Source organism: Primulina tabacum, chromosome 11 (genome assembly GCF_025594145.1).
Source record: "Primulina tabacum isolate GXHZ01 chromosome 11, ASM2559414v2, whole genome shotgun sequence".
Lineage (NCBI taxonomy): Eukaryota > Viridiplantae > Streptophyta > Magnoliopsida > Lamiales > Gesneriaceae > Primulina > Primulina tabacum.
Window position 1 is genome coordinate 19,332,944 of NC_134560.1, and position 13,101 is coordinate 19,346,044.

The 13,101-nt window shown below is 40.4% G+C and overlaps 2 protein-coding genes across 2 annotated transcripts; both read right to left on the reverse strand.

The window, feature by feature from the left end:
• Window positions 1-450: 450 nt before the first annotated feature.
• On the reverse strand, window positions 451-4,047 carry LOC142519681 (uncharacterized). Its single transcript, XM_075622713.1, has 7 exons — window positions 3,828-4,047; window positions 3,120-3,652; window positions 2,899-2,993; window positions 2,525-2,616; window positions 1,737-2,041; window positions 1,295-1,575; window positions 451-1,045 (listed from the first exon to the last, which is right to left on the reverse strand). Exons 1-7 carry the CDS (start codon window positions 4,045-4,047, stop codon window positions 451-453), a joined length of 2,121 nt encoding a protein of 706 aa, XP_075478828.1.
• A 99-nt stretch (window positions 4,048-4,146) lies between these two features.
• On the reverse strand, window positions 4,147-4,866 carry LOC142519682 (uncharacterized). Its single transcript, XM_075622714.1, has one exon. It carries the CDS (start codon window positions 4,864-4,866, stop codon window positions 4,147-4,149), a length of 720 nt encoding a protein of 239 aa, XP_075478829.1.
• Window positions 4,867-13,101: the final 8,235 nt, after the last annotated feature.

Genomic DNA, 13,101 nt, shown 5'->3' on the forward strand with positions numbered 1-13,101 from the left:
GACGATACACACGACACACTTTGGGACGCTTTTGGCTAGTCTTCCACAATGATTTGGACAAAACTCAAAACATGAAAGTTATAGCCTTATGTCTTATCTTTCTAATGGAAGTGGCCTCACATCATTTGGATCAAAATACAAAACATTATGCTAAAAACAACAACTACTGCCACATTCAACACTTCCATTACCTATTTGGCTAAGGATCAACTTTCTATCCTACCCATCCATTCTTCTTTTCATTCTATATCCTTCAATACCATTCATATCATATCTTGAAACCATAAACCATCACCATTACATGACATATCCCCAAACGATCATCATAATAAACCATAAAAGGAATAACGACCATACTTAATCATAATCATTACCTTACATCATATGCATACGAATGTCTTGGCGTTACAATTATTTCCTCCTTAAGAAATTTCGTCCCCAAAATTGCCATTACTGTGCAAATAACTCAGGATATCGTTGCTTCATTTCCTCCTCTGGTTCCCACGTTGCATCGTCAACCAACTGATTACGCCAAAGAATCTTGATAATGCCGATCTCCTTATTCCTCAGTTCTTTAACCTTGCAATCTAAAATCTGGATTGGTACTTCTTGATAAGTCAAGTTCGGCATCAGATCCAACGGTTCATGTCTGAGAACATGGGAAGGGTTCGAGATGTACTTTATAAGCATTGAGACGTGAAATACATTGTGGACTCTATCCAAGTCCGGTGGTAAGGCAAGACGATATGCTCTTTCTCCTATCCTGTCCAGAATTTCAAATAGGCCGATAAATCTTGGGCTCAGATTACCTTTCTTCCCGAATCTCATTACCCCTTTGAGAGTAGCAATTTTGATAAGAACGTGATCTCCAACTTCGAACTCCAAAGGCCTTCTTCGGTTATCGGTATAACTTTTCTTTCTGGTTTGAGCCGTCTTCATTCTGTCCTGGATTAAAGTAATCACATCAGCTGTCTGTTGGACCAATTCTGGTCCTAACAGCTTTCTTTCACCGACTTCATCCCAGTTCAATGGTGACCTACATTTCCTGCCATACAATGCCTCGTATGGTGCCATGCCAATTGTCGCCTGATAACTATTGTTATATGTAAATTCTGCAGGTGGCATTTTAGAATCCTAGCTACCAGGAAAGTCAATCGTGCAGGCTCGTAGCATATCTTCAAGAATCTGAATCACCCTCTCTGACTGCCCGTCACTCTGAGGATGATATGCTGTGCTAAAAGCCAATCTTGTGCCCAAGGCTCTGTGCAAGCTCTTCCTGAATTCAGAAGTAAACCTCGGGTCACGATCAGATACAATTGACACAGGAATACCATGAAGTCTCAAAATTTCAGCTACATAAACTTCAGCATACTGGTTCATTGTAAACGTCATCTTGACCGGAAGAAAATGAGCCGACTTGGTTAACCTATGAACAATCACCCAGATGGAGTTATAACCCTTTGGTGTTCCTGGAAGTCCCGTTACAAAGTCCATGGTGATGTGCTCCCACTTCCACTGAGGTATTGGGAGGGATTGCAAAGTTCCAGCAGGTCTTTGATGCTCAATCTTTACTTGCTGACATGTTAGACATTCGGATAAAAACTTTGCAATATCACTTTTCATACCTAGCCACTAGTATAGACGTCGGAGATCCTGATACATCTTGGTGCAACCTGGATGTATCGAGTATGGCGCTGTATGAGCCTCTGTCAAAACATCTCGTCGAATGTCATTACCACTGGGAACAATATCCGACCTCTCCACGTTAACAAATCATCAATGTCCATCGCAAACTCTGTATTTCCTTTCTTATCGGCTTTGGATCGCAATTCCATCAATTGATTATCATTAGGCTCCTCCTGACGTATCCTATCTATAAACGTAGGTCGAATAACCAAAGCTGAAATTCTAGCGATGGTCCCTTGCTCTACTATAGTGATCTCGCTCCTCTGCAGATCCAATAACAACGGTTTCTGAATCAATGAGCTCAAAGAAGAAACTGACTTGCAGCTCAAAGCATCTGCAATGACATTTGCTTTACCTGGGATGTAGCTAATGGTCACATCATAATCTTTAACAAGTTCTAACCACCTCCTCTGCCGCATATTAAGTTCCTTCTTGGAGAATAGATATTTCAAGCTCTTGTGATCTGTGAAAACTTCACATTTCTCGCCAAACAGATAATGCCTCCATATTTTCAATGCGAAGACCACTGCAGCCAACTCAAGATCGTGAGTGGGATAATTTTTCTCGTAGTCCTTTAACTGACGAGAAGCATAAGCGATTACTTTCCCACGCTGCATCAGTACAGCTCCAAGTCCCATCTTTGACGCATCAGTGTATACAATAAAATCTTCAGTGCCGCACGGAAGTGCTAGGATAGGGGCTGATGTCAACCTGTCTTTCAACACTTGAAATCCGTGTTGGCACTCATTTGACCACTCAAACTTCACCGCTTTTCTCGTCAGATTGGTTATTGGCAGGGCTATTTTGGAGAAATTGGCAATAAAATATCGATAATAACCTTCCAAACCAAGAAAACTACGCACCTCGGAGACTGTCGTAGGAATAGGCCATTTTTTAATCGCTTCAATCTTCATGGGATCCACAGCAATGCTGTCTTTCGAAAAGATATGGCCCAGAAATGATACTTGCTCTAACCAGAATTCACACTTTTTCATCTTTGCATATAACTGCTTTTCCCTCAATAACTGCAATACAGTTCTGAGATGCTTCGCATGAAGTTCCCGAGTCTTAGAATAAATCAGCATATCGTCAATAAAAACGATAATGAAGCTATCTAGATATGGCTTGAAGTCCCGGTTCATTAGATCCATGAAGACAGAAGGAGCGTTCGTCAAACCAAATGACATGACTAAGAACTCATAATGGCCATACCTGGTTCTGAATGCAGTTTTAGGGACGTCGGCTTCCCTAACTTTCAGCTGATAATAACCAGAACGCAGCTCGATCTTTGAAAACACTGTTGCTCCCTGTATTTGATCAAAGAGATCGTCAATTCTCGGCAATGGATATTTATTATTGATCGTGGCTTTGTTGATCTCTCTGTAATCAATGCATAACCGCAAAGATCCATCTTTCTTTTTGACAAATAAAACTGGAGCTCCCCACGGAGAAGAACTCGGACGAATAAAGCCTTTGTCTAATAGATCCTGCAACTGATTCTTCAGTTCCTTCATTTCAGTCGAGGCCATTCGGTAAGGAGCTTTCGAAATCGGAACTGTACCTGGAACCACGTCAATCACAAACTCAACTTCACGGTCAGGTGGTAATCCAGGCACATTATCTGCAAATACGTCAGGAAAATCCCGAACAACCTCAATCTCATTCAACTTCCTCGTCATCTCAATATTCACATCAATCACAACAGCTAAAAACCCCTGACACCCCTTTGATAACATTTCATGAGCTTTGAGACAAGAAATATAAGGAGCGTCAAGCAAAATAACTGAACTCTGGAAAATCCCGCTATCATCATATTTTGCATGAAATCGCACCATTTTAGCCACGCAGTCAATAACAGCACAATATGACGATAGCCAGTCCATTCCCAAAATAACATCAAACGCCACCATGAGAATAACAATAAGATCAGCAAAATAGACTTTCTCATTCACTTGTACTGTACAACCTTTAAGAATACTGGAAGGCCATAATTCGTCTCCCAATGGCAACAAAATACTATAGTGGGGGGTTCAAAAGATGGAACAACATTCAAAGAGCGCAAGAAAATTTCAGACATAAAGGAATGCGTAGCACCAGTGCAATCAATGTAATAGCGGCCTTGCCTGAAATTAAGATAGTACCTGATATAACAGAAGAATCAGGATTTGCGCCTTCTTTGTTCATTGCAAAGATTCTGCCTTGAACCCTATCATTCCCTTTCTCACCCTTTACTGGACAATTTTTGACGACATGTCCAAAACCTCCACAACGAAAGCATCGATTACTTCCAACCAAACACTCACCTGTATGAATTTTGCCACATTTTGGACATACAGGTCGATCATACGCAGGCGGTGGCATAGGAGCTTTGGGTCGATGCTCTTTCTCTTTGCCTCTGAACTTGCCCTTACCTTTCCATCCGGATCCTTGGCCTTTAGTATAAAAATCTTGGCGCTTCAACTATCTTTCTCTATCAATTTCCTTCTCTTCTTGCTCGGCCATCCTTGCTTTTTCAACTATCTCTTTATATGAAGCAGCTTTAGACATTCGAACGTCTCTTTTAATTTCAGCTCGGACACCTATAAGAAAATGCTCGCCCTTTTCGATGTAATTGCTGGCCAGATATGGGACAAACTGACAGCCCTCTTCGAATGTGAGAATATACTCTTGCATTGACATATTTCCTTGCTTTAGTTCTAGAAATTCCTTCACTTTCTGACTTCGAACATCTCGAGGAAAATATTTGTCGTAGAATAAATATTTAAACTCCTGCCACTTGAGTGCCGAGACATTAACTGATATCTTGGTGGCGTCCCACCAAGTCCTTGTCGTCTTGGTCAGTAGAAAAAGGGCATAGCTGACTCGATCTTTATCTCCAAACTGAAGATAATCATAAATAGCCTCCACAGCTTTGACCCATTCCAAGGCGACCATGGGATTAGTGCTACCATCAAATTCTGGTGGCTTCATCTTATGAAATCTTTCGTATGCGCCTTCAATACCGGGCTCGGGCCTCACTTGCTCTCTCTCACTCTCTCGCCCTGCATTCTGCATCCGTAAGAGCTGCTGAATTTGCTCGCCATGTACCTTGGCCTGTTCTTTCAGTAATTTGCTAAATTCACCAACCACTCTAGATGATAAACTATCCTCCCCTTCTGGTGCTTCACGCTTAGGCGGCATGATCCTATGATACATATTTGTTTAAAACAATTTCCATACTTAAAATATCATAATTATTGAGGCTACACATTCATATTATATCAAATGATGCAGTACATACATACCGAATTGTCGACAGCAGAGGAAGTCATATGCCAAATCATTGGTCCTAAAATCTTTTCTGTGATACCACTAAATGTAACACTCGTGACTAAAATTCATAATTAGAGCGGAAGCTTTAAAATATAATTTGGAGAAAAGGTGTAATTTTAAAAACATTTGGGCAGCATCTCCCCACAAATAGGACATGCCACCTGTCTCAAGCAACACATAAAATACATGCAAAATATTTTCATATTCATCAGATATCATTTAATATAGTATCTACACATATTTCTAATTCAACTATCATGTAACGCCCCAGATTCGACGACTGTCCTCACTGTATCAAGACGAGTCTTTCCAGCGTGCTTATGTCCTCACTCACACGCACCCTGGGAAACTTCCCAGGAGGTCACCCATCCCAAAATTGCCCCAAGTCAAGCACGCTTAACTTTGGAGTTCTTATGTGATGAGCTACCGAAAAGAAGATGCACCTTCGTGATATGAGTAGTACAAATCAAATCTTTTAACCCCTCTTCAACTGTACAGTCCATTACATTGAACAGTCTCGGAATCCCTCTCATTCCCGTGTGGGTTCAGTTCATTCATGTTCCCTTCACCTAGAAGCCTGCCAGGAGCCGCTCATTGTCCGTGCAACTAACTGATGGCACCGGCGATCACCCCCCGCCCTCTTCGGCCCCGGGCCTCACATGCCCACCAGCTTCCGCTTGGTTCGTCCCCGAACCACACCGTACTAAGAGAGGTCGGCTCTGATACCACTTGTAACGCCCCAGATTCGACGACTGTCCTCACTGTATCAAGACGAGTCTTTCCAGCGTGCTTATGTCCTCACTCAAACGCACCCTGGGAAACTTCCCAGGAGGTCACCTATCCCAAAATTGCCCCAAGTCAAGCACGCTTAACTTTGGAGTTCTTATGTGATGAGCTACCGAAAAAAAGATGCACCTTCGTGATATGAGTAGTACAAATCAAATCTTTTAAGCCCTCTTCAACTGTACAGTCCATTACATTGAACAGTCTCGGAATCCCTCTCATTCCCGTGTGGGTTCGGTTCATTCATGTTCCCTTCACCTAGAAGCCTGCCAGGAGCCGCTCATTGTCCGTGCAACTAACTGATGGCACCGGCGATCACCCCCCGCCCTCTTCGGCCCCGGGCCTCACATATCAAAACAAGGTTTTCAATGTTTCCCAAAATAACCAAAAGCAATACATCAAAATAGCATCCAACCACTTTCTCCAAAGTTTGGCATATTCCCTTCTCTCGTTTCGACAACTCAGGGATGATCAGTCTTTCTTACCTGTGCCTGCACCACATGAACATAACTGGAATGAGTATAAAACTCAGCAAATGGAATCAATACTAACAAGAAACATATATATAATTTTATTGTAAAACATAAAATGGATAGCCTCAATTTCATTTTCTTGAAAACATTATCCATCTCATTTCATAAACGTAGAATCATGATTAATATCATCCGTCAAGAATCATAATACAACAATACATAGGGAAGATATTCATTTCATTGATCAACTGAAGAATTGATAGTTCTTATAAGATAGTTCATTTATTGCTAACACTCTTCATAAAAACGAATCTTATAGGAGGGACACGTACCTCTGCATAAAATGCATCTTATAAGAGAGCACATGTTTTCATTGTTAATTGGCCAATTACATTGCGGATTTAGAATTGCCAGAGGCAACACCGCTACTATCACTATCAATCCAATCATTCAATCATATAAAACTTCATTCAAGCATTTTATCGACTTTAGAGGCATCATTTAAAGTTTAGCTCCTTTCATTCAAAAATGCATATAATTGCACTACCATATACACATATTTACATATATATATATATCATGAATGGAATTTGAAAGGAGTTAACATCATAAAATCATCAAAACACATACATATAGGATCATGTGATGCATTTAAGAAATGATTCCACTTACAACACTTGGAGCACTTGGTTTCCTAAACCTTGACGGTGATCCTACAACAATAAACCCAATAACTAACCATCAACACCCAAATAATAACATTAGATGACCATTTAACGTAAAACATCTAACACAACTATCATCCCCTAACTCCACCATCTTCAATAACTCAAGAACAAGAAGAAAATCCACTTACCTTTGTCCATTTCACTAAAAAGATGAAGTTCCAACTCTGGATTGAAGATTAATTGCTTGATTGAATGAGAGAAGAAGAAAAAGATGAAGAACCCTAGCCTTACACGATGGAGAAGAGAAAGGAAGAGAAGGGAAATGAGAAAAATGAGAGTCTCCTTTGATTTTATGCCTTAAAATACCCAAAACACGTTTTTAAACTTTGTTGGGCGCCCGGGCGGACATCATTTACCGCTCGGGTGCGGAACTCTCGGCCAAAAACACCAGATTTTTGAAATAGGCCCGCCCGGGCGGACATCTTTTTCCGCTCAGGCGCGCTCTGCGCACAGCTACGACAAAGATTGTTTCCGAAACGCATCTTTCCTTCGTAATTAGGAAAAGTGGTAGACATGAAAGTTGTAGCTCTATGTCTTGGCTTGCATCTCCAATTAGCCTCATGTCATTTGAAAGTCTGAGTAAAAATGTATGCTCAATCTCCCAACATGTGTCACTGGAGGAACGACGATACACATGACATACTTTGGATCGCTTTTGGCTAGTCTTCCACAATGATTTGGACAAAACTCAAACCATGAAAGTTATATCCTTATGTCTTATCTTTCTAATGGAAGTGGCCTCACATCATTTGGATCAAAATACAAAATATTATGCTAAAAACAACAACTACTGCCACATTTTCATGCCGTTTCAACACTTCCATTACCTATTTGGCTAAGGGTCAACTTTCTATCCTACCCATCCATTCTTTGTTTCATTCTATATCATTCAATACCATTCATATCATATCTTGAAACCATAAACCATCACCATTACATGACATATCCCCAAACGATCATCATAATAAACCATAAAAGGAATAAAGACCATACTTAATCATAATCATTACCTTACATCATATGCATACGAATTTCTGGGCGTTACAATTGAACTTGAGTCATTATATCGGATGACCTCATAAATCACTTGAAGGTTAAAGATTGTGTGATAAAACACAATCTTTCCTTTACCCCCATGTTTGAATGGAAAATTTATGAGGCAATTTTCAGCGCCTAATCTTTTCCTATTCTCCATTGGTTAGGTGTTAGAATAGGAGTCCTACGAGTAAACTTGGAGCTTAGAATTTATTGTCCTTATGTAAAAAAATCTTTATTTTAATAATATTTTACAGTTTTATCTAATTATGTAATTTACTTTATTTTTATACACATGCAAGCTATATAGATAAAGTCTTTGAATATATTAAAAGTCCCATGAGGTCCACAAGTCATATGGATCATGAAATTCATTAGGAAATGTATTGTATATTCTAATTTTGTTCCTAGTCCATTCAGGAGCCCAAAACAAGGATACAAGTTTCTCAAGCTCGAGACTAGAATCTGTTATGTTAATGCCATGTTTCATTGATATGGACATGAAGATGTCCAATCATACAGATAGGTGATCATATGATGATTGCAATAAACAGCCATCCATTGGACTTTCCAAGTGGTTATCACTTATCGAGTGAATTGGTTCGTGGTTATGGTTTTATAACATTATTCTTTGACTCGAGACAAATGGAGGCTCTACGTATTAACACTACACTTTGATTCATTTATCGATTTTATGAGGGTCATCAAGTGGTGAGATTGGATGTAGTCCCAATATACGTAGGAGCCGATGTATTGTAGTCAGAGATTCACCGCTCACCTACGGACGTGGATATCCATGTTATATGATGATTTGGTGCAAGGAATATCTGACCAGAGTAAGACATGTGAATTATGGAAGATGTATCTATGATTACTAAAAGATTCATCACATTGTTATCGAATTCATTTGAAACTATAAATATACCAATGTGATGTGATTGGTTGGTAGGTGAAGAGTGTTTAGAAGGGGGGGTTGAATAAAGATTGACTATTTTTGTAGAACCCGTAAATCAGTAGACGTATAAGCCATGCATAATTCTAGATTTTTTAAATTTAATTGACTTCATTGCATGATTATTTTAAATGCATTTGTTTGAAGTTAATTATTTATTATTTCAGTTCAGTAGATTGATTTTTTAGCATTTCAGTATTTTTCAGTGAGGCCGGACCGGAGTTAGAGTTTTGAGATAGAATTTAAGATTTGAGAAATATTTCCAGAAGTTAATTTAGCTAGCAAGTAAGTTCATTTAAGTTAAAAAGAAGTTTAAGGAATTATTTAAGTTAGTTGAGGATTTTAATTTAATTATTTGAGGTGATTAAGAAATGAACTCATTTAAGTTATTAAATTAATGGGTTAGCTCACTAAATTAATTAAAGGATTAGTAAGGCTTTCAAGGATTATTAGTTGACTAGATAACAATATTTCCCCTTCATTTTATTGCAATTTTCGGCCCCCATAGTTGCTAGACAATTTAATTGCCAACTCATCAACCTTTTGACCATTTCTTTGCATGTAAGTTGTAGGATAATTCTAGGATTTTTGGGAGCACAATTTAATTAATTAATGGACATATCCTAGACTAGAAAATAAGCAAAATTTCGGCCACCACCTCCTAGAAGCATCCACCAACTCATTTGATATCAATTCAAAATTCAAATTCAAAAGGGGAGTGGACTTGGTCTTGATATGATCCTATTTTTGTGCACCCTTCTCCTCACCTTCATAACCACTCAATCCCTCTCCCTCTCCACCGAAATACCTCACCATTCAGATCCATTTTCAGTGTAGAAAAATCGTGAGTCTTAGCTAGAGGGAAGGCAAGAAAAATCGAGAACTAGAAAGAGCAAGAGAAGCGCTCCACCTCCTCCGTGCCGCGTCGTCGTTGTTTCGTTCGTTTTCTTTCAAAACGAAACCAGGCATGTCTAGATTTCTTTCAAACCTCAATCAAGTCATATTATCATTTATTTTTCAGTACATGATCATGTTTTAGCAAGCAAAAACCGAGATACATGTCAAAATATTTTGGAACACACATGCAGAATTTCGGCCCTTCCCTTGACAAGCTTCACGTTTTTCTGAGTTTTGATGGTTTCAGGTATTGGATCGACTCCAGGCTCCCAAGGCGGCTTGTATACATGTAGTAGGATGCATTAGGACCATGTTGGTCCATTCAAACCAGCCCCATGCTTGCTGGAAATTCAGAATGACAGCAAGTTCCCCATAAGTGCAGAAATGTGATTCGAAATTTCAGTTTTGTGTCAAGGGTTGTGGATCTGATCTTGGCTGCCCCAAGGGCCTTTAGCCATGGTTGGATCACTTCCCTAGCATGTCTAAGACGTGACTAAGTCGCCCTTTTGGTGGCTTGGTCCATGGCTCATCGGTTTTTAAATAATCAACAAGAACAGCCCCTTTCCCCATTCGGCCCTTCCATTTTTCAGCATATGGTTCGTTTCTTTTGTGGCTTGGTGTGGATCTTGGTTGGCCTATGGCCCTTAGCCACGGTTCATATCATGCTCCTAGATGTCTAGATCGTGCCATGGTCAATCAAATGGCCACTGGAACGACGCAAGACATCGATCATAGCATAAACACTACACACGCATGCACGTTGCTCTCGGTTGGACCCTTCGGTTAAGATTTGGTGTGATGCGGATTGTGGCTGGCCTAGGGCCCTTAGCCATGGTTCAAATCATTCCTTGGGATGTTGGTAAGAGTCTCTGGTCGGTGGTTCACGCCCCAATGGCCGGTAGCCTCGAAAACGACACAAGGAAAAACAAGTGCGCAGCTGCTGTATTTTTGACAGCAAGTATGCTGCTGTTCAGAAGCGTCGTTTGAGTTCTTGGTTGGCTTTTAGCCCATGGCCTTGGACTGGACAGTGCCTCATTGAGTTGGGAAGGTCATGTTTTTGACCGTTTGTCATTTGGATCATTTTTGAGGTCGTACGAGAATTTACGGTGCAATGTGCCAAATTGACTCTCGAAAGAGCGTTTCGTGTTTTGGCCTCCATTCCACCTAGATTTCGACCCTACCATTTTAGGAACATTATTTTATGATTTTTCAGCGTATTTTAATCATGACTATATGTCGGTTCAGTGTCGGTTCAGGTTGGCTCGGAGTCATGATTAAATGCGAAGTCATTAGGCGTCATAGTCGCATCTTTTGAACGTAAATTGCATAGTTGGTTAAGTTTAAGCTATTGCATATTTTTCATGGCACAGTTAGGTTGCAGCGAGCCTGGGAACGATCCAATCCAATTCAGTTGGTAAAATTACAGGAATTTTCATTATGCCAGTTAATTATTTTACGTGCATTAAATAGAAAATGATTATTTTTGAGATTTATGCGATATGGCTTGTGGTTCATTCACTATGTGGGAGTGTTATTTTATACGGTCGCCAGTGACCGATCAGTTCAGTATGGTACCACCCGGTCGCCAGTGACCGGCCAGCTCAGATCAGTTTCAGCCTCCCCGGTAGCCAGTTACCGATCAGTTCAGCTTAGTGCAGTGGCCACAGGCGTAAAACATAATCTCAACAGAAAATTTTACCAGATATTTCAGTACAGGCTCCAAGGAGCAAATATTTTTACAGTGATTTCCAGTTCAGTTATGCACGTATTATAATTGCTCAGTACAGATTATTTTCAGTATGCCTCAGGACAGGATATTTTATCACATGCATATTTTAAATTCAGATTTTTACTCGTTACCTGCGATTTATGCATGCTGAGTCTTTAGGCTCACTAGACTTGATTGTTGTAGGTACTGATGAGGCCAGGGCCGAGGGCGGGGACCAGTGAGCCAGCTTGGGTCGGCAGTAGTGGCACCCGAGGACCTCAGTGCAGCAGTTGTTATGTTTTTCCGCAAACAATTTTATCAGTTGTTGGATATTTTTAAATTGTGATTTTTGGCAAACTTTGATTTTCTTCCGCTGCAATATTTTGAAATATTGAACTTGATTCACCAGTGATTTTATGAATGAGGCCATTTAAGTTCTTTTAAAAAAGAAAATTTTTAATTTTCCGCAAAATTTCAAGCAAGTAGTTCGAGGGCCTTCACAGTTGGTATCAGAGCCGACCTCTCTTAGTACGGTGTGGTTCGGGGACGAACCAAGCGGAAGCTGGTGGGCATGTGAGGCCCGGGGCCGAAGAGGGCGGGGGGTGATCGCCGGTGCCATCAGTTAGTTGCACGGACAATGAGCGGCTCCTGGCAGGCTTCTAGGTGAAGGGAACATGAATGAACCGAACCCACACGGGAATGAGAGGGATTCCGAGACTGTTCAATGTAATGGACTGTACAGTTGAAGAGGGCTTAAAAGATTTGATTTGTACTACTCATATCACGAAGGTGCATCTTCTTTTCGGTAGCTCATCACATAAGAACTCCAAAGTTAAGCGTGCTTGACTTGGGGCAATTTTGGGATGGGTGACCTCCTGGGAAGTTTCCCAGGGTGCGTGTGAGTGAGGACATAAGCACGCTGGAAAGACTCGTCTTGATACAGTGAGGACAGTCGTCGAATCTGGGGCGTTACAATTTTTCAGTGTCTTAGGGGTATTTTAAATCATGGTTAAATGTTGGTTCGGGTTGGTACGAAGCCATGATTAAAAATCAAGTTGTTGGTCCTAATCGTCTCGTTTTTGGTTCTATTGTTGAGTTTTGGTTTTATTGTCAAGTTTAAGTCAAGATAATATTGTTTGCACGTGTCACATATTAGAGTTAAGTTGCAGCAAGCTTGGGAAGGATCCAACTCATCCGGTAAAAATAAGGTTATAATTATATTACGTTAATAAAAATATAAAATGTTTATTTTTATGATATATGCTATATGTCTTGTGGCCACCTTATGTTTATGGGTTTGGAAGTCGGTAGGCGCAACCAAGCACCTCTCCACTCGGTGACTTACGACCGATTTACGATTATGTATGGGTACGGATATCCAGTCCAAGGGCTGTGGTGATCTCTACCGCCCAGTATATTGTGGTTTAGTCTGATCAGGCGCTCACGTTATGTTATGGGCCACTTGCTTAGAAACATTATCTCTACCAGAAAATTATGATATGACACGACAGAGCTCTATTAAGCAAA

Bases quoted from the DNA above. Each gene is read 5' to 3' on its own strand.
- LOC142519681 (XM_075622713.1), bottom strand. From the start codon at position 4,047: ATGCCACCGCCTGCGTATGATCGACCTGTATGTCCAAAATGTGGCAAA. The intron at 1,576-1,736 runs GTAATGACATTC...CTAACATGTCAG, and splicing joins GTCGGATATTGTTCCCAGTG to CAAGTAAAGATTGAGCATCA. The intron at 1,046-1,294 runs GTTTACTTCTGA...ATTGTATGGCAG, and splicing joins GTATCTGATCGTGACCCGAG to GAAATGTAGGTCACCATTGA.
- LOC142519682 (XM_075622714.1), bottom strand. From the start codon at position 4,866: ATGCCGCCTAAGCGTGAAGCACCAGAAGGGGAGGATAGTTTATCATCT.